The sequence below is a fragment of the Candoia aspera genome, chromosome 5 (assembly GCF_035149785.1).
Source record: "Candoia aspera isolate rCanAsp1 chromosome 5, rCanAsp1.hap2, whole genome shotgun sequence".
NCBI lineage: Eukaryota > Metazoa > Chordata > Lepidosauria > Squamata > Boidae > Candoia > Candoia aspera.
The window spans coordinates 111,903,034-111,927,200 of NC_086157.1; the positions used below are offsets into that span (position 1 = coordinate 111,903,034).

Below are 24,167 nucleotides of genomic sequence, written 5' to 3' on the forward strand. Positions count from 1 at the left end.
AACAATCTGCATTCTTCGGCAGCTTTAAGTAGACTCGGGAACCATCATTCTCCAGGATTCAGTCAAACTTCCCCACTGAGTCATAAATCCCCAGTCTCCTGACACTTCATAGCTTAGTTTGGCTCCTTGGCTGAACTGGCAGGTGGACACATGACCATGTCAACTCACAGATGTGGCTCTGCTGGATTACTATTGCAGACCTGAATGAAATAGCACAAAACATTGCTTGCCCACTGCTAGTGAGAAGTGGTAAATAACTTTGATACCCTTGGGGGTTTAAACACAAGGGTTCATCCTCCTGTCCTTCCAGATTCACCAATACCTGGCATGATGCTTGGTGGCCTTAGTCAAGTGGTTGTATGTTTAGATAACAGCCATCTTTGACCTGGATGGCAGCATCTGTAGAGTCTGGGTGTGTTATCAAATTTGGAAGATGGCAGACAGGGAATCATGATTTCAGGCCTGTCTGTGTTTTGCCAATTTTGACTACCCCCTGTGGATGCTGCTGGTTTCCAGCTCAACTCTCATAGGTATCAATCTTTGCCACCCTTCCCTAAACATTCTGGGAATTTAATGTGGTTTCTTCTACACTCTTGGCGTGTTACTACCACTAAGCTAAGCCCTTTCTCCCAAAAACTCAAAGCGAATACTACACTCATGGTAGCTTTGATTTTACTGGCTTCAGAGTCTGTTTCTCATAGTTTTCTTCAGGATTTCTTCTCATAGCTCAGAAACCTAAGCTCAACAAACACATCTGAAACTCAGAGATCGTATGTGTCTGCTCTTGTCCAGAGGCTGCTGGCATTCTAGCTTCACATTGTGCTTTAGCATACAGATTACTTTTATTTTTTTCTTGCTGGGCAAGTGGGCACTGGAGGTGAGCAAAACATGTCAAATTCAATCTACAGTATTTTAAATTTAAAGCTCACTTTTCAAGTGTAGAACAGCTGCTTGGGACACAAAGTAAGCTGGTTCAAAGTGTCTTGAATTTGTTGAGTGCAGAGGAGCATTTTGAGCCAATGGGGGTTTTAAATTCAATCAACATGAATTAAAATCTTGCATATCCTTAACAGGAACATTTCTATGTTGAGGACTGGGCTGGGGCTGCTCAGCATGTTTATTTTCTAAACCTATGTGGCCTTCAGAAACATTATTGTCAGTGCAAATAATAAAGCAGATGCTTTGCTTTCCAGCGGGGACACAGTGGCGCTGCGGGTTAAACCGCTGAGCTGCTGAGCTTGCCGATCGGAAGGTCAGTGGTTCGAATCCGCGTGACAGGGTGAGCTCCCGTTGCTAGTCCCAGCTCCTGCCAACCTAGCAGTTCGAAAACATGCAAATGTGAGTAGATTAATAGGTACCGCTTCGGCGGGCAGGTAACGGCGTTCCATGGAGTCATGCCGGCCACATGACCACGGAAGTGTCTTCGGACAAACGCCGGCTCTTCGGCTTTGAAACGGAGATGAGCACCGCCCCCTAGAGTCGGACACGACTGGACTTAATGTCAAGGGAAACCTTTACCTTTACCTTTACCTTGCTTTCCAGCACACTGGTTTCCCATTAATTTATATATTAAGTGAAAGACTGCTTTAAAAAAAAATTAAAAAGCCAAGTTGGGTGGGACAGGAAGTCAGTTGTTTTCATTTAAGTTGATTCTAGTAGAAAAGCTCTATCCACGCTCAAGTTAATAAACAGAACAGCTTGTGGATTAGGCTAAGGATGTATCAAATCCAGCATTTTCTTTCAAGAAGGATGTGACAGTAATAAGCTCTCCTTTGCTGCTACCCTGCAGTTTATTTATTTATCAAATTTCTCTGCAGCCCATCTCATACACAATGACTCTGGGCGGCTTACAGACCATAAAAAAACAGTCAATAAAAACAATACAGTATAAAATTGATATAAATATAAATATGCATGAATACAAAAATGAAAGTACAAAAGTATAGAGTATAAAATTCAAGATGGTAATGGGCCTTAATAAAATCTTATCCTTGGCATGGTCACAGTGCCAGCCACCCCCAAGAATGGCTATCCCCCCTCCCATCCCAAGCAACGCGGCAGTCAAGTTTTTACTCCCTTCCAGAAGGCCGGGAGAGTGGGGCCTGTCTTACCTCTGGAGGTAAGCTGTTGCACAGGGTGGGTGCCGCGGCAGAGAAGGCCCTCCTCCTGGACCCTGCCAATTGGCAATCCCTCATGGACAGGGTCCGTAGCATTCCCTCTCTGCATGACCAGGTGGGATGGGTCGATGTTATGGGGATGAGACGGTCCCTCAGGTAGCCTGGCCCCATGCCATGTAGGGCTTTAAAGGTGATAACACCTTGAATTGGACCCGGAAGCAAACCAGCACCCAGTGCAGCTTGCGCGGCAACAGTGTTATATGTATCCTTCTAGGGGTTCCTAAAACTGCTCGGACGGCTGCATTTTGCACCAGCAGATGCTTCCAGATGCTCTTCAGGGGTAGCCCCATGTAGAGTGCATTGCAGTAGTCTATGCAGGAGATGACCAGGGCATGAGTGACCGTTCGAAGGGACTCCTGATCCAGAAAGGGCGTAGCTGGCACACAACACAAAGTTGTGCAAAGGCTCCCCTGGCCACAACTGCCACCTGCTCTTTGAGCAGGAGCCTTGAGTCCAGAAGGACCCCCAGATTACAGACCAGGTCTGTCCGGGGCAGTGCGAACCCATGCAGAACCAAAGATGACAATTTCCCAGATACCGAGGAGCCCTTAACCCACAGCCACTCCGTCTTGCCAGGGTTCAGCTGAAGCCTTTTGTTCCCCATCTAGACCCCCACAGCCCCCAGGCACCGCGAGAGGGCGGCTACAGCCTCACTTACATCACGTTATGTCAGTTGATATCTTTGGGATATTGCTTCCACTGAATAAGGGCATTTTTTACAGCTCTCAAAGTACATTGATACAGGGACTCCTGCTATTTTGTTTAGCACAGTTGATACCCTGGTGCAACAACTGAGAAGATCAAAGCTGCATCTGGTTTTATTCCCGCGGTGAAGCATTTGTGAGAGAAGGCCACAGTCCATCCGATTTGCATCCCTCAGACAGGGCCATCTTAACAGGGAAGAAAGGGAAATTAGATAGTGACACTAGACCAGAGAGAAAAAGGAAATGGCCCTTTAAAGATGCTGGGCTGTCTTCACCTTTAATGGTGCACAGGAAAAGCACTCCAAGCACCAGCTCTTGCGGACTTGTGGGAAGATGATGTTTTGACACTGTTCCCTTATCACCCAGGAAAACGATCCTTCTGTGAGACTAAAAATTGCTTCCTTGCTGGGCTTGTTGTCAAAGACGCCTGGGTTTTCTCCTGACTGCATTCTGGACGATGCCATTAACACGCTCCAAAATGAAAGTAAGTGATCTTTTCCCAGCTAACGAAGACATGGAACCATTCCAGGCTATTTGACGCATGTGTTGCATTCCTTCCTGCTGGGTTCACATCCTAGAAAGCCATAATGTAGCTTGACTGCTCTTTGCTTTGTGGGACAGGTTGGCACCGTGGGGGAATCAGGCCACTGCCGGTTGTTTGAAACAATCACTATTTTAAAAATCCTGGCATGGTGCCAGGTGTGAACACCAGCCAATGTGGTTTGTCAACGGTGGCTTATGGTGTAGCATGATGAACCTGCCTGTACTAGCTTGTTCAATGAATTACAGTTAAAACAAACAATAGCTTTCCGTAGTATGTCAGATCATTGGTCTGTCTAGCCCAGTGTTGATTACTGGTGGGAGGTGGCGTTCTGGAACTCAACAATGTGCGGTGTTGCCCAGGTCATGGGCCCCACTTAAATTTTCAGTGGCATGCTGCGGGCCATGCTTTTAAAAGTATTAGGTAGATGTCAGCCTTCCCAGGTAGACCAGACAGGAAACATGACCAGGTGAGCTAATTCTACTTTAGGGTAAAGCTGCATTAACAGGATCTTGCAAGTCTGAAAATACAATCCTCCCCCCATCTCCTTTACAGCCCGAGAAACCAGGGAGGGTCCCTTCTGAGCCTCTTTCTCCACCCAGTATCCAGCTGTGGGCTATGCCCTCTCTTATCTGACCATTCCCTTGGCAGCATCCCTTCACTCTGTCTCCCAGGGTCATTCCCACATAACATTACAGTAGGCCCATGAGAAATATGGTTTCGTTGTATTTATATTTAATTAAAACAAAGTATAGGTCATATAACTTTAGAAACGAGAGTGGGCAGATTCATGGAGGTTCAGTTTCCCAGTAACTGCTAATACCATTGACTGTTTCTTGCCTCCTGCCCCCTGGACAACAGGCCTGAACTACTAGTTGGTGGGAAGTGATGGGGAAGAGGCCATCACCCCCTAGACCAGGCTTGGGAGTTCCCCAAACTCACCCAGTTGGCCACTGGGCAACCCAGGACTGAGACCCAGGTCCATTGTCACAGCTTTTCCAGTGTCCTTATTGTCGTCCAGTCCTCTCTTTCTCTTTTCTGCCGCATTGAAAATTACCATTTCCAAAGATCTGGTTTCTTTAACTGAGCTGGGGGCCCTGGGTGCGCAGCTGAGACCCTATCATGGTTCTGTTAATTGTTGTGTGGGTTGGTCTTTTGTCTTGGCTGCCGTATGTTATTTTTTTGGTCTGTTAATGATGTTTTATCGTGTTTTTAATTCTTGTTAGGGTCACGTATTTGAGATGGGTGGCCATAAAGAATGAATGAATGAATCAATATTTTATTTATTTATTTATTTACCAATAAATCAATCAATATTTTATTTATTTATATATCAAATTTGTCACCACCCATCTCCTCCCACTCTGGGCGGTTTGGCCTCTTTGGCAATGAATTTTTGAGGTCCTTGGATGCTGCACTCAAAGCTGTCAGGAACTGGTGGTTATGTACCCTTGGTTTAACTGAATGCAATGGAAATCCTTGTTAATATGATGAAGGAAAGGAGATGCATTTTTGTGTATGAGATCATGCGACTGCGCTATGTGCCAAATCATGGGGAAAGCCTTTCTGCACGGTACAGATTTTTCCCCCTACCTCCGTTACACCGTCATATGATTAAGTTCAGATGAGTCTAGTTTTACTTCTAGGTTCTGTATGAGTTTTCAGTAAGCTGAATTCCACTAGAACGCAGAGAAAAATGGCACCCTTTCACAGTTCATACATTGGGAGCGATTTGACCATCAGCCCTTGGTAGCTATCTTTCCTCCATAGCCGGCTTACTTTAAGCTCAGCATACGTGGGCAGTATTTCTTAGAAAGAGAAGTCTGACTAGAAGGCATTCAGGGACACTTTTGCTGTCCCCAGAGAAATTCTGCTGCCCCCCTTCTTCGTCACACCTAGACTTTTATTTGCCCCAACATTTCGGAAAGCAATCAAAAGCCAGTTATTTCAGCAGGCCTTTTTGAGGAGGTGATGAATTAAGAGAGATTCTGCCTGCATAGGAGTGTATGACTGTATGCCAGCTTCCTGTTTAATTGTTTTTGGGTAATAATCTCTAAAAACGTAAAATCATCTCCCATGCGCATGCTTGAGCCCACGTTACATCTTCTGTCTTGAGCTTTATAAATACGACTCTGTGTTGAGTTGCACGCCTTACAAACTGGCATTATAAATGAGCGAATAAACAAATAAATAAAATGTAGCCACAGAGGCATTCTGGGAAAATTAGCCTAATATTTTGCTTAGAGGTATCCTCACCTGCCCAGAAAAAAGAGAGAGATAAGCTGGGGTTGGTGTGGAACATGCGGGGGCAAGGAAAGGCCTGGCTGTAAGGAACAACCACACTGTTGTTGCTCCCTGGTAAGTTTGTTTGTTTGCTTGTTTATTTGTCAGTCATATTTTGATGGCAGTCATTTTTTGAGCACCCCCAAAATGTGCTGTCAGCGTTGCAGGTGTGATCAGCGGCCCCCCCACCCCGCCCCAGGATGCGTACTTGTCCTCCTGTAATGATCCTCAGGCAGTCCCCCATCGAAGAACAGACCCCCTTCCCACAGCATGGTTGGTGCATTATGTCTCTTGTGACAGAAGTGGCTTTTTGGTTTCTTTGCAGAGTCCCACCAAGTTCTGGCTCAGCTTTTGGATACCTTGCTGGTGATTGGGCGGAAGCTTCAAGAGAACCCTGCGGTGCGAGGGCGTCTTATAGACGTAGCTTGCAAGGTAATTAAAAACAGTCAGCCAGTGAAAGAACTCGAAGCTCTTTGATTGCATAGATCAGTGTTTCTCTACCTCGGTAACTTTAAGATGTGTGGACTTCAACTCCCAGAATTCCCCAGCCAACCATGCTGGCTGGGGAATTCTGGGAGTTGAAGTCCACACATCTTAAAGTTGCCGAGGTTGAGAAACACTGGTATAGATCAATGCTTTTCAACCCTTAAAGTTAACTTAAGTTAACTTATCTCTGGTATAGATCCGACTTCCAAATTTAGTTGTCTTCCTGCTGTTGGACTTCAGTTCCCAGAATACCCAGTGATGGTCATCTTGTCCAGGGAATTCTGGATGGGGATCTACAGATCTAGAGGGCAACCGGTTTTAAGCAGTTGATTATTGATAATGAGTTGAGGATTTCTCTCATGCAGCCAGATAGGTGTAAAAGAATAAAGAATTAAAAGAATCATTATAGGAGACCCAGTTGATTGATGAAAGGATTAAACTAAACAAGAAGTCAAGGAAGATCGATGCTTTGGAACTCTGGTGTTGGAGGAAAATTCTGAGAGTGCCTTGGACTGCAAGAAGATCAAACCAGTCCATCCTCCAGGAAATAAAGCCAGACTGCTCACTGGAGGGAATGATATGAAAGGCAAAACTGAAATACTTTGGCCACATAATGAGAAGACAGGACACCCTGGAGAAGATGCTGATGCTGGGGAGAGCGGAGGGCAAAAGGAAGAGGGGCCGACCAAGGGCAAGGTGGATGGATGATATTCTAGAGGTGACGGACTCGTCCCTGGGGGAGCCGGGGGTGTTGACGACCGACAGGAAGCTCTGGCGTGGGCTGGTCCATGAAGTCACGAAGAGTCGGAAGCGACTGAACAAATAAAAAACAAGTCTGAAATGAACTATATTCTTTTGTCTTTTAGTAGCAGTATGTTAAAAAGCAGGAACTACCTAGATTGCTATTCTGAAATCAGAAGAGAGTCCACATTTGTGAACTTCCTAAAATAACTCTGGTGTTGATGTGATTGTGATGATCAATCGGCTTGACTCAGGAGGACTCTTTTTGGGTTCTTATTGCAATTGCAATTGTACTTAGAGATCAGTCTTCTCCAAGCTGAGCACCCCCAAAATGTGCTGTCAGCGTTCCAGAGGTTTAGACTTCAGCTCTTGGCCGTCACAGCTGTTGGAAAAAAAAAAAAGACAAAATGCAACTTAATTTTATTACAACGATCAGAATAAAAGGATGAGTAGGCCATCACACCTACAAAAGTTCACTTTAAGAAACTGCTTATGCCTACCACATATAAATCCCCAGATTCTGATATAAAACAAAAAATGCCCAAACAGCCACCTTAAAACCATCGTTAGCCTGATGGTCTGTGAATTTTGTCTACTCCCGGTAGAAGGACATCTAGATTGCTAGCCATAATTACACCCGATGGGCACAAATCCCACAGATTTAAGTAGATGTTGTTTTAGAAGTATGTTTATGCAGAGAGAGAGAGATTTGAGGGGTTAACAGGGAAGTGTGTTTTATCTTAGAAAAGCGTATGCATTGCAGGAAAAGATGAGGGTGGGTGGGTCGGTAGGGGTAACCTGTGACAGGTGGTGAAGAGTGACTTCTACAGATACTGAGATGGTAGGTTTTGCCACCCCCACTTTCCCTATAAAATCTTGTTGAAAACCACTATATTTGTGTTGATACATTATTTCTGCCTGGCAGGGTAGGAATTTCAAAGATATTAACCTTTTATAAGGGCACTGTGGTCCCTCCCCGCATCCAAAGAGCAGAAAAATCATCCATCCGCTCTTCTGTTTTGCTCCACAGCATCTGACGGATTCCTCCCATGGGGTAAGGAACAAATGCCTGCTCCTGATTGGCTGTCTGGGGACAGTGGAAAAAGGTGGCTTGAAGGAAGTGGAACGCCAGTCTTCCAAAGACGTGCAGAAGATCATAGGGGATCACTTTAGCGACCAGGATCCTCGAGTCAGGACCGCAGCTATAAAAGCTATGGTAGGTCTCCATGAGAAAAATGATGATTTAGAATTAGTTATGGAGCTTCGTAGAATGTAGCAGCAATTCGTAGGGAACAAAATCCTTGGTCTAGATCAGTGTTTCTCAGCCTCAGCAACTTTAAGATGTGTGGACTTCGACTCCCAGAATTCCCCAGTCAGCCATTCTGGGAGTCGAAGTCCACACATCTTAAAGTTGTCCAGGTTGAGAAACACTGGTCTAGATGTATGATAGAGGTTAGCAGCTGGTAGGCCCTGGGCCAACAGCGGCTCCTAAATCTGCTTCATCACTGCTACTGCGGTCAGCCTTTGTAGTAATGGGACTCATGGTCATGTGCATGGATGCATCTCTTGCTTACCTTGTTCTTGGAGTGGTCCTCCAGCAAAACACAGAATGCATGTTGACTAAGGGCGGTGTTAAAAAATGGGGAATTATTATCCTTGAAGTTCAGTGCGTTAAACCAGGTTAAAAGCAGTTAAAATGTTGCTTAGAACTTCTGAGCAGTCTGGTGCATGTTCATCCAGAAACATGCCTATGTAATTCAGTGGTACTTCCTCCCAGGAAACTAAATATTGGACTGCAGGCTAAAGGAGGTTGTGTGGATTCATACAACACGTTGATCCTTACTCAGGTTAACAGCTTTGTTAAGCGAACACAAATTACATGTTGGTGTAATATGATGGCCTAGGTTCACACAACGTGCTAAGATGAGGACAAGGTTCTCATAAACACTGAATCACAAACTACCCACCTGGTTTAGCATGTTGTGTGAATCCAGCTACTGTGTATAAATTCTCCCGATTGTAATGTTTGTCATGCATTCTAGAGAAGTGAATGTTTGTATGTAAGATTACTTCCCCTTTCGGTTTTACTATTTTAATTGTTATTTTCCCATGCAGAAATGTAGTCAAAATCCTGTAACACTTCCCCCTGTCATGTTATTTTGCATTATGCAACATGCAATAGCCTCTGAATTACTGTAATAACAGTCCGGTGTATTTTTTTTTCCCCTACAGTTGCAGCTTCATGAAAGGGGATTAAAGTTGCAGCAAACAATTTATAGCCAGGTAATTATTGTGTGGTATATCAGTTTAGCAAAGGGCTCTATTGTTTGATGAATCCAAGAGAAATATCAAGGGGATCTGCTTAGGTTAGCCTTCCCCAAGCCACAAAGCAGAATGAAGAAAATGTGCCTGCAGGGCAGATTTCTGTGGTCCGTTCCTGTTTTCCTTCTTGCAAACACTGTCTTTTTTAATATTTACCTTTGGTCTTTCATCCAAAATTAACTTCCAGAGTGGCTTGCAATATGCACCCCAGGAGAATAAAGATGTAAGAGGAATGCAGACTTGAGGAAGTTGGTTTTAAACTCACTAGCCTTACTTTTTGTTCTTGGGGTCGGGGTATTTGTTTTTGAAAGACAAGGGTTGCAAAATGTTGTTCAGCCTCTTCCATCCCCCCCTGCCTCCCCTCTTTGGCATAAGAAATGGGCGAATCTCTTCTTTTTGCTAAAACGACAAACCATTAGCTGAACAAATGTGGAAGGAGGAATACTCAAAAGGTTGTAACGTTTGGACAGAAGTGCTGCTTCTAAGGTGTAAAGGTTTAAATAGCCTGGGCTCAAGCTGATGCCTCCTCTGCTTGTGTCGGTGCGCCTGCCCTCTCTGATCATCAGTAGACTCTTTTTTCACTTGGTTGTGGCCAAGGAGGTTGTGTTTGCACGAACAAAGGAAGGGATTGTTCCAGGAACAGCCCTGCACCCTTGGTCCAAATTTCCTCTGCGGCCTTTCCTTTGCATGTGTCACATCTTTTCTTTGCATGCTTTTAAAAGCTCTGAATACCCAAGGTTATTTTTTTTTGGGGGGGGTCACCTTATGTCTTTAAGCTGGGGTTTCAGGGCTGCTGGGTTTTGAGGAGGGAAAGGATTAATTGCTATTTTTATTACAATTTTCTGTGTGGTGTGCTAGGTTTCATTGTGGAAGATGCTCTAAAACTACAGGTAGTCCTTGACTTACATCCACAATTGGGAACAGAACTTCCATTGCTAAGTGATGCGGTCGTTAAGTGAGCCACACCTGATTTTATGACCTTTTTGCCACAGTTGTTAAGTGAATCACACAATTCCCCATTGATTTTACTGGGAGCTGGCTAGGAAGATCGCACATGGCGATCACATGACCCTGGGATGCTGCAACCGTTGTAAATACATGCTGGTTGTCAAGCGCCTGAATTTCGACCATGTGATCGGGGAGACACTGCAACGGTTGCAGGTGTAAGGACTGGTCATAAGTCACTTTCTCCAGCATTGTCATAACTTCAAACAGTCGTTAAATGAATGGTCATAAGTCAAGGACTATGTGTAATTTATAATATAGGATGGAGAAACATTTTGAAGCAACGTCTGTACAGCATGCAGGATGCAAATATTGATAAAACTCTTGGATCCTGCAGCAGGGCTGAGATGTGTGAGACCAAAGTGAGCAGTGGGGAGAAAGACAGCATCTCCCTCTGGGTCTTTCCAACTTTCCACGTAAAATTCTTGGCTGATCGCTGCTTATTCTATGCAAATCCCTCTTACAGGCCATCAGAGGCTGTTAGGCAGCAACGGAGACAGTCCTTGTAGGCTTTTTAAGGTGCTTTTCAATGTCTGTGTTCCTTTATTTGTACCCATACATTTCAGTCCCTGTTAAAAAAGAAAAGATGGAATCATAGGCTGAAGTGGAAACCATGGTGAAATGGCTTACAGCTAATAACCGCCTGGAACCCTCCCATTTCAGGCGTGTAAACTCTTAACGGATGATTACGAACAGGTCCGCAGCGTTGCCGTGCAACTCACTTGGGTCCTCAGCCAGCTTTATCCAGAAAGGTACGTGTCAGGTGTTGGGGAGTTCCAAAGGCAGGGGAGTTAAAAGTTGTGGAATGAGAGTTGTGGAATGAGCAAGATTTGGAAATGCTATGAAGCCAACAAGGCAACTCCCCTCCTGTATTTTAAAGCAGTGTTTCTCAACCTTAGCAACTTTAAGATGTCTGGACTTCAACTCCCAGAATTCCCCAGCCAGCATGGCTGGCTGGGGAATTCTGGGAGTTGAAGTCCAGACATCTTAAAGCCGCTAAGGTTGAGAAACACTGGTATAAAGGGATCACTTCATTTGGACTTATTATCCTTATATACTCCATTTCTTTTGAAAAGTCTTTCCCCAACCTGGCACGCTCTTGGTCTATTGTGGCGACTCAGAATGGCCACCCAGCATGACGTGGTGGTGGTGGTGGTGGTAATAATAGTAATTCCCAGGAACATCACAGACGTGCTTGTAGCTCCCTTGGCAGCCATACAGAGTGGTTTGCATGGTCTGCTGCTGGCTTTTGTTCAGCCCCCCTGCAATTTCTGATGGTCTCCCATTCAAATCCCTCCCACCTACTGAAGCAGCAATAATAAAAGTTGTCTCTCTCCCTAGCATTGTCCCAATCCCGTCCTCCAACGAAGAAATCCGGCTAGTTGACGATGCCTTTGGGAAGATCTGTCACATGGTCAGCGACGGCTCCTGGGTTGTAAGAGTCCAGGCTGCTAAACTCTTGGTAAGGGCCCTTATCCTTCTTTTCGGTTGCCACGGAGAGCATAACTGGTCTGCCAGCTGGCACGTGAAATACAAGAGGCTTAATTGTTCTTTCCTTGTATGGTTGATTGGCCTTGGTGCTGAGCTTCACTGAGTCTCACCCTGAAGCTCAAAGAAGTGTGGGGGAGCCATGGAGGAAGTGGGAAAGGTTCCAGTGTTGAGTCTTTTATATGGGGGAAAGAAAGGTGTTTGGTGTACTGGGATGTCCTGGTCCTACCTCTTGTTGAATATCCGTGAAATAAGAGAGTGGCTTGTTCTAAGGCACAAATCTGTAGTGACCTCAGTGTCATTCAGTTGAAAATGACCTGAAACTCACCACCCACATACCAGGCTGGGCTTGTATTACCGTCTTAATCTTCATTGTGCTTGGGTTTAAAATGGCCTTCTGATGAACTCCCTTCCCCACCTGTGTTCCAGGGATCTATGCAGCAAGTCAGTTCTCATTTCTTAGAACAGACCCTGGACAAGAAGCTGATGTCGGACTTGAGGGTATGGAATCCTGTTCTGTTTTGTTGCTGGTGCTTATACGTCTGAGCCCCGGGATTCTAGAAGTGGCACAATTGAGTCCTTTGAGTGCTTTCTGATATTGTATATCATTTTTGTTCCCCCCAGCAATGTTGGAAGGGAAATACAGCAAAATCCGCTTCGCTAAAAGATGGTGGCCTTGTGATGCAGGGGCAACAGAAACAACACCCCATGTCTTCTTGTATTGCCATATCTGCAGGAACTCTCATTTGCGGTTCATCTCCCCTCTCCTCTCTAAATTCTCAGGGCACTCCTCAAAGTTCCGGCTGTCGCTGCCTCCCAGTCACGTGATCGCGATTTGAGACCTTCCCTGCTGGCTTCCACAAAGTCAATGGGGAACCCGGCAGGAAGTCGGAAGTCGTGGTCCTGTGAGGTCCTCACTTAATGACCAGCAGTGATTCACTTAAGGACCGCAACACAAAATGCTGGAATTTCCATCACTAAGCAGAGTGGTTAAGTGATGTTGCGCTTTATGACCGCATCACTTAGCGATGGAAATTCTGGTCCCAACTACCGTCATTAAGCGAGGACTGCCTGTACCTCATTTGAAAGAAATGGCTGGGTTATTTTAAAATACGTGACTTCCGTGTCTGTTATGTCTGCAGCGAAAACGCACCGCCCACGAACGGGCTAAAGAGCTGTACAGTTCAGGGGAGTTCTCAAGTGGCAGGAAATGGGGGGACGATGCTCCCAAGGAAGAAATAGACACGGGAGCCGTGAACCTCATTGAATCGGGGGCCTGCGGAGCTTTCGTTCACGGCCTGGAAGATGAGATGTACGGTGAGTAGGAGCCCTTCGGATCTTTCTGCAGAGCTGTCGTCACCTCCTAGAAAAGTTTTCTGGCCCTTCGGTCCTCTGCCTTTTATCCCACAGAGCGATTTCCAGCTCACTGTTCAGTGCGCTTGTGCATTATCGAAACACCACAACGGTCCCTCTGTGTAACGAAGTCCAAAACTGCAAGAAGTCTGGCAATTTAATAAAGAGAAGCTACTGCTGCTCCTTCTGAGAAAGGGAGAAGCCATTTCAGACACGTAGCCTGCGTTTCCAAATCCAGTAGCTGGCTTGAATCCAGAGAGTTTTGGAAAAGAAAGGGGGGGGGATTAATTTAGAGCAGGGTTTCTCAACCTTAGCAACTTTAAGATGCGTGGACTTCAACTCCCAGAATTCCTCAGCCAGCCATGCTGGCTGAGGAATTCTGGGAGTTGAAGTCCAGACATCTTAAAGTTGCTAAGGTTGAGAAACCCTGCTTTAAAGTACAGGAGGGGAGTTGCCTTGTTGGCTACACAGCATCTCCAAATCTTGCTTTACATACCCTCATTCCACAACTTTTAACTCCCCTGCCTTTGGAACTCCCCAACACCTGACACGTACCTTTCTGGATAAAGCTGGCTGAGGACCCAAGTGAGTTGCACGGCGACGCTGCGGACCTGTTCGTAATCATCCGTTAAGAGTTTACACGCCTGAAATGGGAGGGTTCCAGGCGGTTATTGCTGGCTGGGGAATTCTGGGAGTTGAAATCCACGCATCTTAAAATTGCCCACTCTGAGAAACTTTGCCTTACAGCCTCTCAAATTTGAAGTTGGGGAAGACACACTGGCTTCAGATTAAGTCCTTGGGTGATTATTCTGCCAGGCCTAAGAGTTTGCAATCCTGTGTATTTTCTCTTAATGGCCTTTAATCCCAGGAAGGAGTTTCTGATCCATTTGGGCACCGGTGGAACTGGTGTGGCCCCATTCAGCCGGCCATCTTTGCCCAACTTTGTGCTCTCTGAATGTTTTGGGAATGGCCCTTCAAGAATTCCCAACTTCTGATGGGTTCTAGATAGAGGAAGGCTGCAATAGGCAATATAAATAGTTGACCTGGGGAGATGGACTAATCTTCTCTAATGGCAAACATCTTCCTTCTTTGCACGCAAATAATTTTTCAGGAGTGGAAGTGTCCATTCTGTTTCCCCTGGTCATACTGGACAATAGTCCAAGAGGGGCGTTGCTGTAAAAAAACCCGGGAAAACACAGTGGCTGGGTTTACACTTTTCACAGAGACCTGATTAGATTGTTTATTTGGGTTTGGCTTATTGTGTTGTGGGAAGAACCTGGACATGGTTATCCTTGAGGCAGGGTTCTGGCGTCCCTTTTCCCATCTCTCACCCTCTTGATCTGTTTTTCAGAGGTCCGGATAGCTGCTGTCGAAGCCCTCTGCATGCTGGCACAGTCCTCGCCCTTTTTTGCAGAGAAGTGCCTTGATTTCCTGGTTGACATGTTTAACGACGAAATCGAGGAAGTGAGGCTGCGGTCGATTCACACCATGAGGAAGATTTCCAACAACATCACTCTCCGAGAGGATCAGCTGGACACAGTGCTGGGTGTCTTGGAGGCAAGAGTTTCTTCCCATCCTTCTTTAGTCTCGGCCTCCTTTGGGACGGGCTCGCTGCCGTTTGATTTCACTGGGATTGTTGTCACGATCATTGAAGTGGTAATTCCATCAGCATTTTCATTTGGTTGGGATGCGCTCCCTGTCACCCAGCCTCCAGTGCAGGGTTGAATTCTGCTTCCTGGAGTTCTAGCCCAACATTCGAACTGCTGTGCCACTCTGCTGGATCTGTGCCCATCCAAGACCATGTTACTTTTGAGGTCAGAGGTGGAGAAGTTGGTGTTTCCCAGATGTCATTGGGACTATAGCTCCCTTCTGCCCCGTCCAGAATGGCCAGGAGGAGCTTGACAGTATAAATTGATCATCTCTGATTGATTGATTGATCGATCGATTATGTGCCATCAAGTGATCGACTCTTAGTGACCACACATTTTTTCTCCATGACGATCCATCCCTAACCTGGTCTTTCAGTGGTGTACTCATCACCGCTGTAACTGAGCCCATCCATCTTGCTGCATCGTTCTCTTTCCTTCTACCTTTCCTAACATCGGAGCCTTCTCCAGAGAGCTAGGCCTTTGCATAATGTATCCAAAGTAGGATAATTTGAGCCTGGTCGTTTGTACCCCAGGTGAGACATCTGGGTTGATTTGTTCGATGATCCACCGGTTTGTTTTCTTGACTGCATACAGTATTCTCAGGAGTCTTCTCCAACACTAGAGTTCAAAAGCATCAATACTTTCCTTATTCTGTTTCTTCGAAGTCCGATTTTCACTTCCATGAAGTGTCACAGGAAAAAAAACACCTGTTGTGCTTGCCCTATTATGATCTTAGTAGCTGTAGACACGTCGCTGCATCTGAACCTCTTTTCCCAAGGCTTTCATGGCTGCTCTACCAAGTTACCGAATAACTGAGGCGTATTTCTTGACTGCTGGTTCCTTCACTGTTGATGGTTGATCCTAAAAGGCAGAAGCTCGCCACCACTTTGATATTCAAACCTTTCTGTGTGTTGCTTTAGGACTCCTCCCGAGATATCCGGGAAGCTCTCCATGAGCTGTTGTGTTGCACCAACGTCTCGACCAAAGAGGGCATCCATCTTGCCTTGGCGGAGCTGCTAAAAAACCTTGCCAAGTATCCTACAGACAGGGATTCCATCTGGAAGTAAGTCTTTGTCCCCTTAAAGTGGAATAGTGAGGGTGGTCAGATACCATCATAGAAAAATTGCTTAAAACTGTTGTGTATGTGAAAAGGAAAAGGAAGAGGGCCCCTCTTAAGATTATCATTATTTGCCAGTATTCTGCAATAGCAAAAAAGAAATAAAAACGCAAGAGCCAGTATATGCAATCCAGATTTCTGAACAGGACTCCAGTTGTTACTCCCCAACAGTACAGGGAGTCCTCAACTAACAACCACAATTGGGACCAGAATTTTCATTGTAAGTCATTGCGGTTGTAAGTCAAGTCACCATGTGACCGGACCTGATTTTATTACTATTGTTATGGTGGTTGTTGAGTGAATCCAGCTTCCCCAAGGGGCATATTTTGCCGGAAAACAGCAAAAAGGTTGCAAAATGCAATTACATGACCGCAGGCCACTGCAACCGGTTGTAAATGCAGGCAGGTCGCCAAGTGCCTGAAATGCAATCATGTGCCTGTGGGGGGTGGGGGGGTGCAACATTTTGCAACGTGCTGAAGTGCTTTACAGGCCATAAAGCAGCCATTCCGAGGCTGTCGTAATGTTGGACCATCGTTAAACAAACGGTTGTAAGTCGAGGACTACCTATAGAAGGCTTGGTAAACTACAGAAATGGAAGTGAGTTCTTTAGAGTTTTGTGAAACTAACAGATGATGGGTATCTTGCAGCCTTGTAGTTTTTTTTTTTCTTACAATCCTAAATGTGCTCAATATCTGTTTGCCTTATCCTCCCATTAATTTCCATGACAAATAATTCCAAAGAATGTAAGCACCTGCACTTGGTGAGCTTTTAGGCCAGAATGAATAGTCATTAATTAAATAAATACACAAACCATTATGTTGCAAAGGAAGCCTCACAATCATATAATTTGAACAAATGTTGCGTTTTGAGTACATCTCCAACCATTATTGATTGAATTAGTTTCTTCCAGAAGAGATGCACTGATGACTAGGAGACATGACATTGGATGGATTTCAGCTGATTAAATAATTGTTACGCTGTTGAATTAACTGCAATTTTAAATCTATAACAATGGGAATATAGATGCCAAAACGGTCTTCCAGGGATATTTATCCAGTGAAATCTCTGATCTGTTTTCGCTTTACTCTGGAACATTTAATTTAGTGTATTCTAACTATTCATAAACGATGGTTATAGGCTTTTTTTTTAAGGTTAAATTTTATAGTCCTAAAGGCAGTTCTGAAGCACTTAGGGCCGCTGACCCATAGCAAGATATCAAAGGGTTTTAACTGAAGATTTGCCACTCAGCTTTTGGGGGAAATTGTACTTTGGAAAACTGCTCAAACGATGCAAAATATTTTGATTTTCGAATGTTTTGAGTTTGAAAGATGGTTGGGAGGCCATAGGGGATTTCCCTTTGGAATTGTGCTTTATCTATCTATCTATCTATCTATCTATCTATCTATTTATAATCACTTGTTTTACTTATTAATTGTTTACAAATATAAAATCAAACCCCAAAGTAGACAAGATTGGAATGGGATGATAAGTGGATGGAAGACTATCAGGAAATCCCAGGCTTAATCCTTGTAGGCTAGTATGGACATCAGAAAACAGCTTTATCTTCATTTGGCTGCACAAACTGGGGAGCAGTCATGAATTCTTACTTCTTCTAGCAGCAGTGTCTTAAGTCCTCTGGCCTTTTTTTTAATATGCCTACAGCTAGACTAGAACATCAATCAAATGAATTCTTGGCTTTGACATCGTTTAAGTGTAATTACAATTTTAAAAAATACGGTCTACCAGCTAGCTTCTGTCTGAACCCTTAATTCCTAAGATCAGAAAGGAAGAGATTTTGTAAGTCTGGACTTGAATAATGCAGTAATGTTGATACCTGGACTGGAAAAATGTCTTCTTTGATTGATGGTTCCGTATAAAATGTTTACCGTACTGTAGTGCTAAAGAAGTTGCTTATAGCTTCTTGTAAACTTTGCATAGCCTTGTTTTCATTCATTTATTCATAAAAATATTAATATTAATATCCCCTTTCCTCTTTGAGCTAGACATCCCGTGGTACAATATTTGTATACAGTGGCCTCCCCGATTTTCATGCCATCCCAATGTTTTGATTACTACTCCTATCTGCAGCCAGACAGCTGTTGTCTGTCATGATCTTCCTGGAATGTACCAGTTGGGAAGAAGAGCTAGCACACTGTTATTAAAAACCAAATGCATTTTAAAATATCTGACTTTCACTTAAAAAAAAAATTACAATTTTCCCTTAAACTGCAGTCATTTACTCACACTCAAAATTTGCTGTTTGGTTACAGTAAAAGAGAACCTTCTCTGCTTTGAATCGGTGTTTTTCAGGTGCTTAAAGTTCCTGGGAGGCAGGCACCCTACTCTGGTGCTCCCACTTGTTCCTGAATTGTTGGGTACCCACCCTTTCTTTGACACCCCCGAGCCAGACATGGATGACCCGGCTTGTATCCTTTTTCTTTCTCTACATATTCTGTGGATAATGCTCCAGAGGAGTTCAGACTTCATGCACAAAACTGCTTGTGGCTTGCAAGCAGCTGGTAAAGCAGAATCAGAAATTGTGGGTTGGAGTGGGTATGGAAACCACCTTTTGTGCCAATTGTGGTTTGCTGGGATATCATGAAATGAGAGCCATCAGTAAAGTTGCAGCTGTATTCTAAAGCCTGTCTGGTTGACAAATGGGGATTTGCTTGCATGATCTGAAAGCTAAAAAGTGCTGTTTGTATTCTTAGATCCGCTGGTGTGATGTAAGATGGAGTGCAAGGCATGAGCAACGTAAATGGGGATCACTTAAAAGAAAAAACAAAATCGTGTCATGCTTGCACAATTGCAGTGGGAGCACTATCGAAATTCACTCTGGGTTTTGCACCCTGCGCATCCTAGCTATTGGTGGTTAGGCTAAGCAGGAGCAAGTCTTGAGAATGCTCCCATTTTGCCTGTAGAGATGTAAGACTGAAAAGTTTGAGAACTAACTCCCAGTGTCAGGGAGATGTCATTCTTTAAGTCGATGATCTATTTATTTCTTGCCCAGCCCTAGCCCAATTAAATAATTAGTTTCACACAAGTTCATGTATCTTTTTAGAGGGTCAGGGTTGTTAATATGCTCTTCAGTAAACCCAAATCATTGCTTTCTGTTCACGAGCTTTGCTTCTGCAGTTGCCAACCCATTTTCCCCGCCCCCCCCTGCACTTACAGACTTCTGTTTAATTGCTTTACAATCAAGGACCTGAAGTATTTCCCCCCCTTAAGCTGTGGCACAGATATTGCAGTCCTGGTCCTTATTTTCAATGCGGCCAAATCGTGCCCAACTATGCCGGCGCTGTTCTCCGACCACACCTTTCGGCACTACGCTTATCTTCGGGATAGCCTCTCGCACCTTGTCCCGCCCTTGAGGGTAAGTTGAGTAGTTGGGATGGACCCTTTGCATCCATGACAGTGCTTTTATTCTTCAGTCTTGAAGGATTTGCACAGGCAAGAAGGCGTCTGGGTCAAGTTGAAGGAGCAGCGTGATATTTAGTACTCTAGACATCCTGCTCTGAGACTTACTGCAGAGTTCAGAAAAGGTTGTACCTGGTCCACAGTCTGTAAGCTGCCCATCTTTACTTAGAGCAAGTTGGGAAGTTTGCAGGGGGGATTATGGGGCCTGTAACTTGCCTTTATGCTTTGCTGGGGGCATTGGGTGCACAGCCCGTGACATCAAGGCATCATCAGAGCAGGTGGGACTGAAAACACTGCCCCTATTTTGCATTGTTTGTGAGGTTTTCAGGGGCAAACTTCAGAGGCCTAAAGCATCCAATGTGCCTTTGTCCCTCCCACAACGTTGAAAAAAACAGCCAGGCTGGGGCAGATTAAGCATTGCAGGATTATAAAGTTCGTTTCTTCACATTAACATTTCTTCCCATGCGAAAGTTTGAGAATGGCAGGTAGGTCCCACTAGCCACAAATGCAGTGGGCTGGGGGGTCTCCTGTGGCCTGCAGGTTGCCCGTTAGATAAATTCTGTTAGGACAAAGTTTGCCATTCTCAGACTTTTGCATGGGAAGAAATGTTAATGTGAAGAAACAAACTTTATAATCCTGCAAAGCTTAAGCCACTTGTTGTGCTTAATCTGCCCCAGCCTGGTTGTTTTTTTCAATGTTGTGGGAGGGACAAAGGCACCTTAGCATAATTTTTTTAATTTTACACTGCAGCAGGAAAGGGATCTGCTGCTGTGGGAATGCCTTGCCCTTGTCACATATTTCCAGTGGGAGGGACCCTAAGGGTGGAAAATGGGGTTGTAAAACACAGTCATGAATGAGAAGCCATCACTTCCAAGAGAGAAAACTCACTGCAGGTCATGCGTGTGGGAAACTGCATGACCAGCTGAATCTTCCTTTCTTTTGTTTTTGCTTTTTGCGTAGCTGCCTGGGAAAAAGCTGGCATCTTCTTCCGTGCCTGCCAGCCTCACGCTTCAGGAAGACCCTTCTCAAGAATTTCTACAGCAGAGCCTTGAAAGAGTTTTCAGTCTTCAACATCTAGATCCCCAGGGCACTCAGGAGCTGCTTGAATTCACCATTCGGTACTTGCTTTGGAAAATGAGAGAGGGATGTGGGGGGAACCTTCCTCCAATTTGGTGGCATCCACTGGAACTCTGCACGTGGTTTTCTGATTCATAGCCCCCAGGCCCTTGTACATGCCAGCCCTATTCAGCAGGGTGGGTTTGTGTCCCGAAGCAGCTGCACAAATCCAAAGATCTTTTATTGTAAGCCGCCCAGAGTCCCCCTGTAGGGGAGAGATGGGCGGTGAATAAATTTATTAAATAAATGAATGAATGAATGAATAAATAAATAAATCTTGGTTACAAGACTACTTTTTATATCTTTGTAAGTGTTGTCTGTGGGGCAACACCTGGCAGAGCTCAACACCCTCATTTTCAGTTTTCTTTCCCTTTACTTCCATCTCCAATTTGTCCCTGGGAACATACCAACCAAGCCTGTCTTGGAGAGTTACAGGTAGTCTTCGCTTAATAATCACGCATTTAGTGATGGTTTGGACTAACAGCACTGGTGGCGCTGCGGGTTAAACCGCTGAGCTGCCGATCGGAATGTCGGCGGTTCGAAACTGCGTGGCGGGGTGAGCTCCCGTTGCTAGTCCCAGCTCCTGCTCACCTAGCAGTTCAAAAACATGCAAATGTGAGCAGATTAATTGGTACCGCTTTGGCGGGAAGGTAACGGCGTTCCGTGAGTCATGCTGGCCACATGACCCGGAAGTGTCCTATGGACAACGCCGGCTCTAAGGCTTAGAAACGGAGATGAGCACCGCCCCCTAGAGTCGGACACGACTGGACTTTACGTCAAGGGAAACCTTTACCTTTACCTTGGACTAACAGCAGCGCTAAAAACTGGACTTACAACTGCTCTTTGCACTTACGGCCGCTGCAGAATCCCATGGTCACATGATCGCCATTTTCGACCTTCCCAGCTGCTTCCGGCAAGCAAAACCATTGGGGAACTATGTGGTTCACTTAACAACCACATGGTTCTCTTAATCACCGTGGTGATTTGCTTAACGACTGCCGCAAAAATGGTTGTAAAATCGGGTTGGATTCACTTAATGATCGTATCACTTAGCAATGGAAATTCCTGTCCCAATTGTGGTCATTAAGCAAGGACTTCCTGTATTTTAACATGAACAAGCTGATTGTGTTGATGGTCTGTTGCTAACAAAGCTGAATTTTCCTGCTCTCTTCTTTGCGCCAGGGACCTTCAGAGGTTTGGAGAACTCCAGTCCGACTTGGCTGGAATGGCTGACTTCTCTGCAGCTTACCTGCGGTGCCAGCTCCTTCTCATTAAGGTATGCATTCGTACCCACTGGCCGTGCAGCTGTGTGTCGCCTGGCACTCACTGTGACTTACAGAAGTCAGGAAGTGATGTTGGTCTAGTCACTCTCATCCCACCTCACAGGGTTCTAGTGGGGGAAATAGGAGGTAGGCATATTAGGTATGTTCATATCCTTGAAAGAGAGAGAGATAAAAAGGCAGGATAAAAATATAATAATAATAATAATAATAATAATAATAAACCCAGCAAGAGAGTGACTCATGCAAAAGCAGTTCTAAGCCAATTAAACTCGAAAGTGGCTTTCGTTTGCACTGTGCCAATTTGTGCCTCCTTTCCCAAGTTCTGGGCTCAGGGACAGCGTATCAGTAGCTGCAGTTGGGAGCCTTTGCGCTGATTAGCAGCTGTCTCAGCAGCTTCGGAAATCCTGGCTGATTCTGCAGGTTGTGTGCCTTTCGGTGCGTCTTCCCTTCTTTCCACTCCTACCCCCGTCCCCATCAACAGGGCCATGAGCTCTGGAGCTGGAGATACTAAAGGCAAGGGAAATGTCCTTTCTCTTGGGGATCTCCTTGATTGTGGCTGTTAGGCCACGGTAAGTGGGCGGGACTGAAATGAAAACTATGTAGGGCCAAAGTTAAGTTGAGCTGAAACTTGCATTTAATCGTGTTTACTTTCTGTTGTGTTAATATTGCATATTCACCAGCAGCTTTTGGAGGGACCAAGCTTTGGGGGAACCTCAGGCTGGGCACCTCTGCTTTGGAGCTGGGAACACTCTAGGTAGTCCTCAACTTACAACCACAGTTGGGACCAGAACTTTGGTTGCTAAGCAATGTGGTCATTAAGTGAAGCATCATGTTAAATGAGGCATCATGCATCCAATTTTACGACCTTGTTCGCTGGGACATTAAGCAAATCATGTGGTCATTAAGTGAATCCGGCTTCCCCCATTGATTTTCCTTGTTGGAAGCCGGCTGGGAAATTCGCAAATGGTAATCACATGACCCTGGGATGCTGCAGCCATTGTAAATACATGCCAGTTACCAAGCACCCAAATTTTGATCATGTGACTGTGGGTAATGCTGCAACGGTCATAAGTGTGAGGATCGATCATAAGTCACTTTTTTCAGCGCCATTGTAACTTTGAATGGTCTCTAGATGAATGTTCATAAGCTGAGGACTATCTATACTAATTTGGGGGTAAGAGTGGAAATTAGAAGTTTGCCAGGCCATACTACTCCTGTGCTTAGCTGAGTGCCAAAGGATAGGGCACCCCCTAATTAAGAGAACCTGTGAATGTGTGAACACTACTTCTCTCCTGTAGGCCCTCTACCAGCCTTTATGTTCTTATTCAGGGTTTTTAATTTTTGTTGTTGTGCTTGTCTCTTAATACAACATTCAGGACAAATGTATCATCAAGACTAACAACTCTCAAAGAGCGCTGTTGTGTCCAGAATCACTGCAGCCTTCAATTATCATTTCTGATCCAGTAACCTATAAATGAGAGCCAGTATGGTATAGTGGTGAAGGCTCAGGGCTAGAAACCAGGAGGCTGTGAGTTCTAGTCCTGCCTTAGGCACAAAGCCTGCTGGTGACCTTGGGCCAGTCACTCTCTCTCAGCCCTAGGAAGCAGGCAATGGCAAGCCACTTCCGAAAAACTGCAGGGACCAGTCCGGGCAGTCTCTGAGAATCATACACGATTGAACAGATTAAAAAAAACCAAACTGTACAGTAAATGGGTTGAGGCTTGAGCGCTCATCTCTCCCACTGAAGTAGACGGGGATCATGGGAGTTGCAATCCCAACCCATCTGGAAGGTGCCTGGAATAAGTTCCAGGAAAAAGAACACGGCACCCTGGTAAACCAAGAAAACAGAGCTGCACTCGTTCATAAAATTGTAAATTGGACAGAGCCTTTTGGAGTTGTAAGACTCAGGCCGTGGCTGTGTCTGCATTGGTCCAGGAGCCCGCTGTCCAACCTGCAGTCCAAGCTCCCCTTGGCCTCACCGGTCAGATCCAGAACGGGGCCAAGATTCCCCGTAAGCACAGGTTGTCCCAGACAACAGCATTCCCCATGGGAGATGGTTCCACAAACGACTGGGTGTCATTTCATTTCCAGGCTCTTCAGGAAAAACTCTGGAACGTTGCGGCTCCCCTCTACGTCAAACAGAACGCCCTGGCCTCGGCCGCAGCCCGGCAGGTATGCCGGGATGGTGGGGAGGAAACCTCTGGGAGTCGGAGCAGAGCACCGGTTGGGCCGCGTGTCCATGGCTCGGGGGTGGCAGCAAAACCAAGAACCTGGACGGTTGTAGGAGCATGGAGTCTCCCAGGTGGAAAGAATGGAGGGGGAATGGGATGGAGCGGGCCAGGCTGCCCTCCCGTTCGAATTCAGAGAGGGGCCCGGAAGTTTTGTCAGAGTTTAACAGAGGCCTCCAGTTTTCTGGTCCTAAATGCAGTGGCGTTTCCTGGATCAAGAGCTGCAGAGCAAATTCCTTCAGCCAGTGGCGAAATTA

General features: G+C 45.4%; 1 protein-coding gene across 1 annotated transcript in view; it reads left to right on the forward strand.

The window, feature by feature from the left end:
- Positions 1-24,167, forward strand: part of INTS4 (integrator complex subunit 4) — a 38,827-nt gene that overhangs the window by 1,785 nt on the left and 12,875 nt on the right. The window contains exons 3-17 of the mRNA XM_063305946.1: positions 3,248-3,365; positions 6,031-6,137; positions 7,963-8,148; positions 9,165-9,215; positions 10,923-11,011; positions 11,601-11,721; positions 12,177-12,248; positions 12,890-13,064; positions 14,452-14,657; positions 15,670-15,812; positions 18,177-18,292; positions 19,106-19,239; positions 20,244-20,401; positions 21,582-21,675; positions 23,774-23,854. Coding sequence (XP_063162016.1) covers positions 3,248-3,365; positions 6,031-6,137; positions 7,963-8,148; positions 9,165-9,215; positions 10,923-11,011; positions 11,601-11,721; positions 12,177-12,248; positions 12,890-13,064; positions 14,452-14,657; positions 15,670-15,812; positions 18,177-18,292; positions 19,106-19,239; positions 20,244-20,401; positions 21,582-21,675; positions 23,774-23,854 — 1,851 coding nt within the window. The remainder of the gene's footprint in view (positions 1-3,247; positions 3,366-6,030; positions 6,138-7,962; positions 8,149-9,164; positions 9,216-10,922; positions 11,012-11,600; positions 11,722-12,176; positions 12,249-12,889; positions 13,065-14,451; positions 14,658-15,669; positions 15,813-18,176; positions 18,293-19,105; positions 19,240-20,243; positions 20,402-21,581; positions 21,676-23,773; positions 23,855-24,167) is intronic.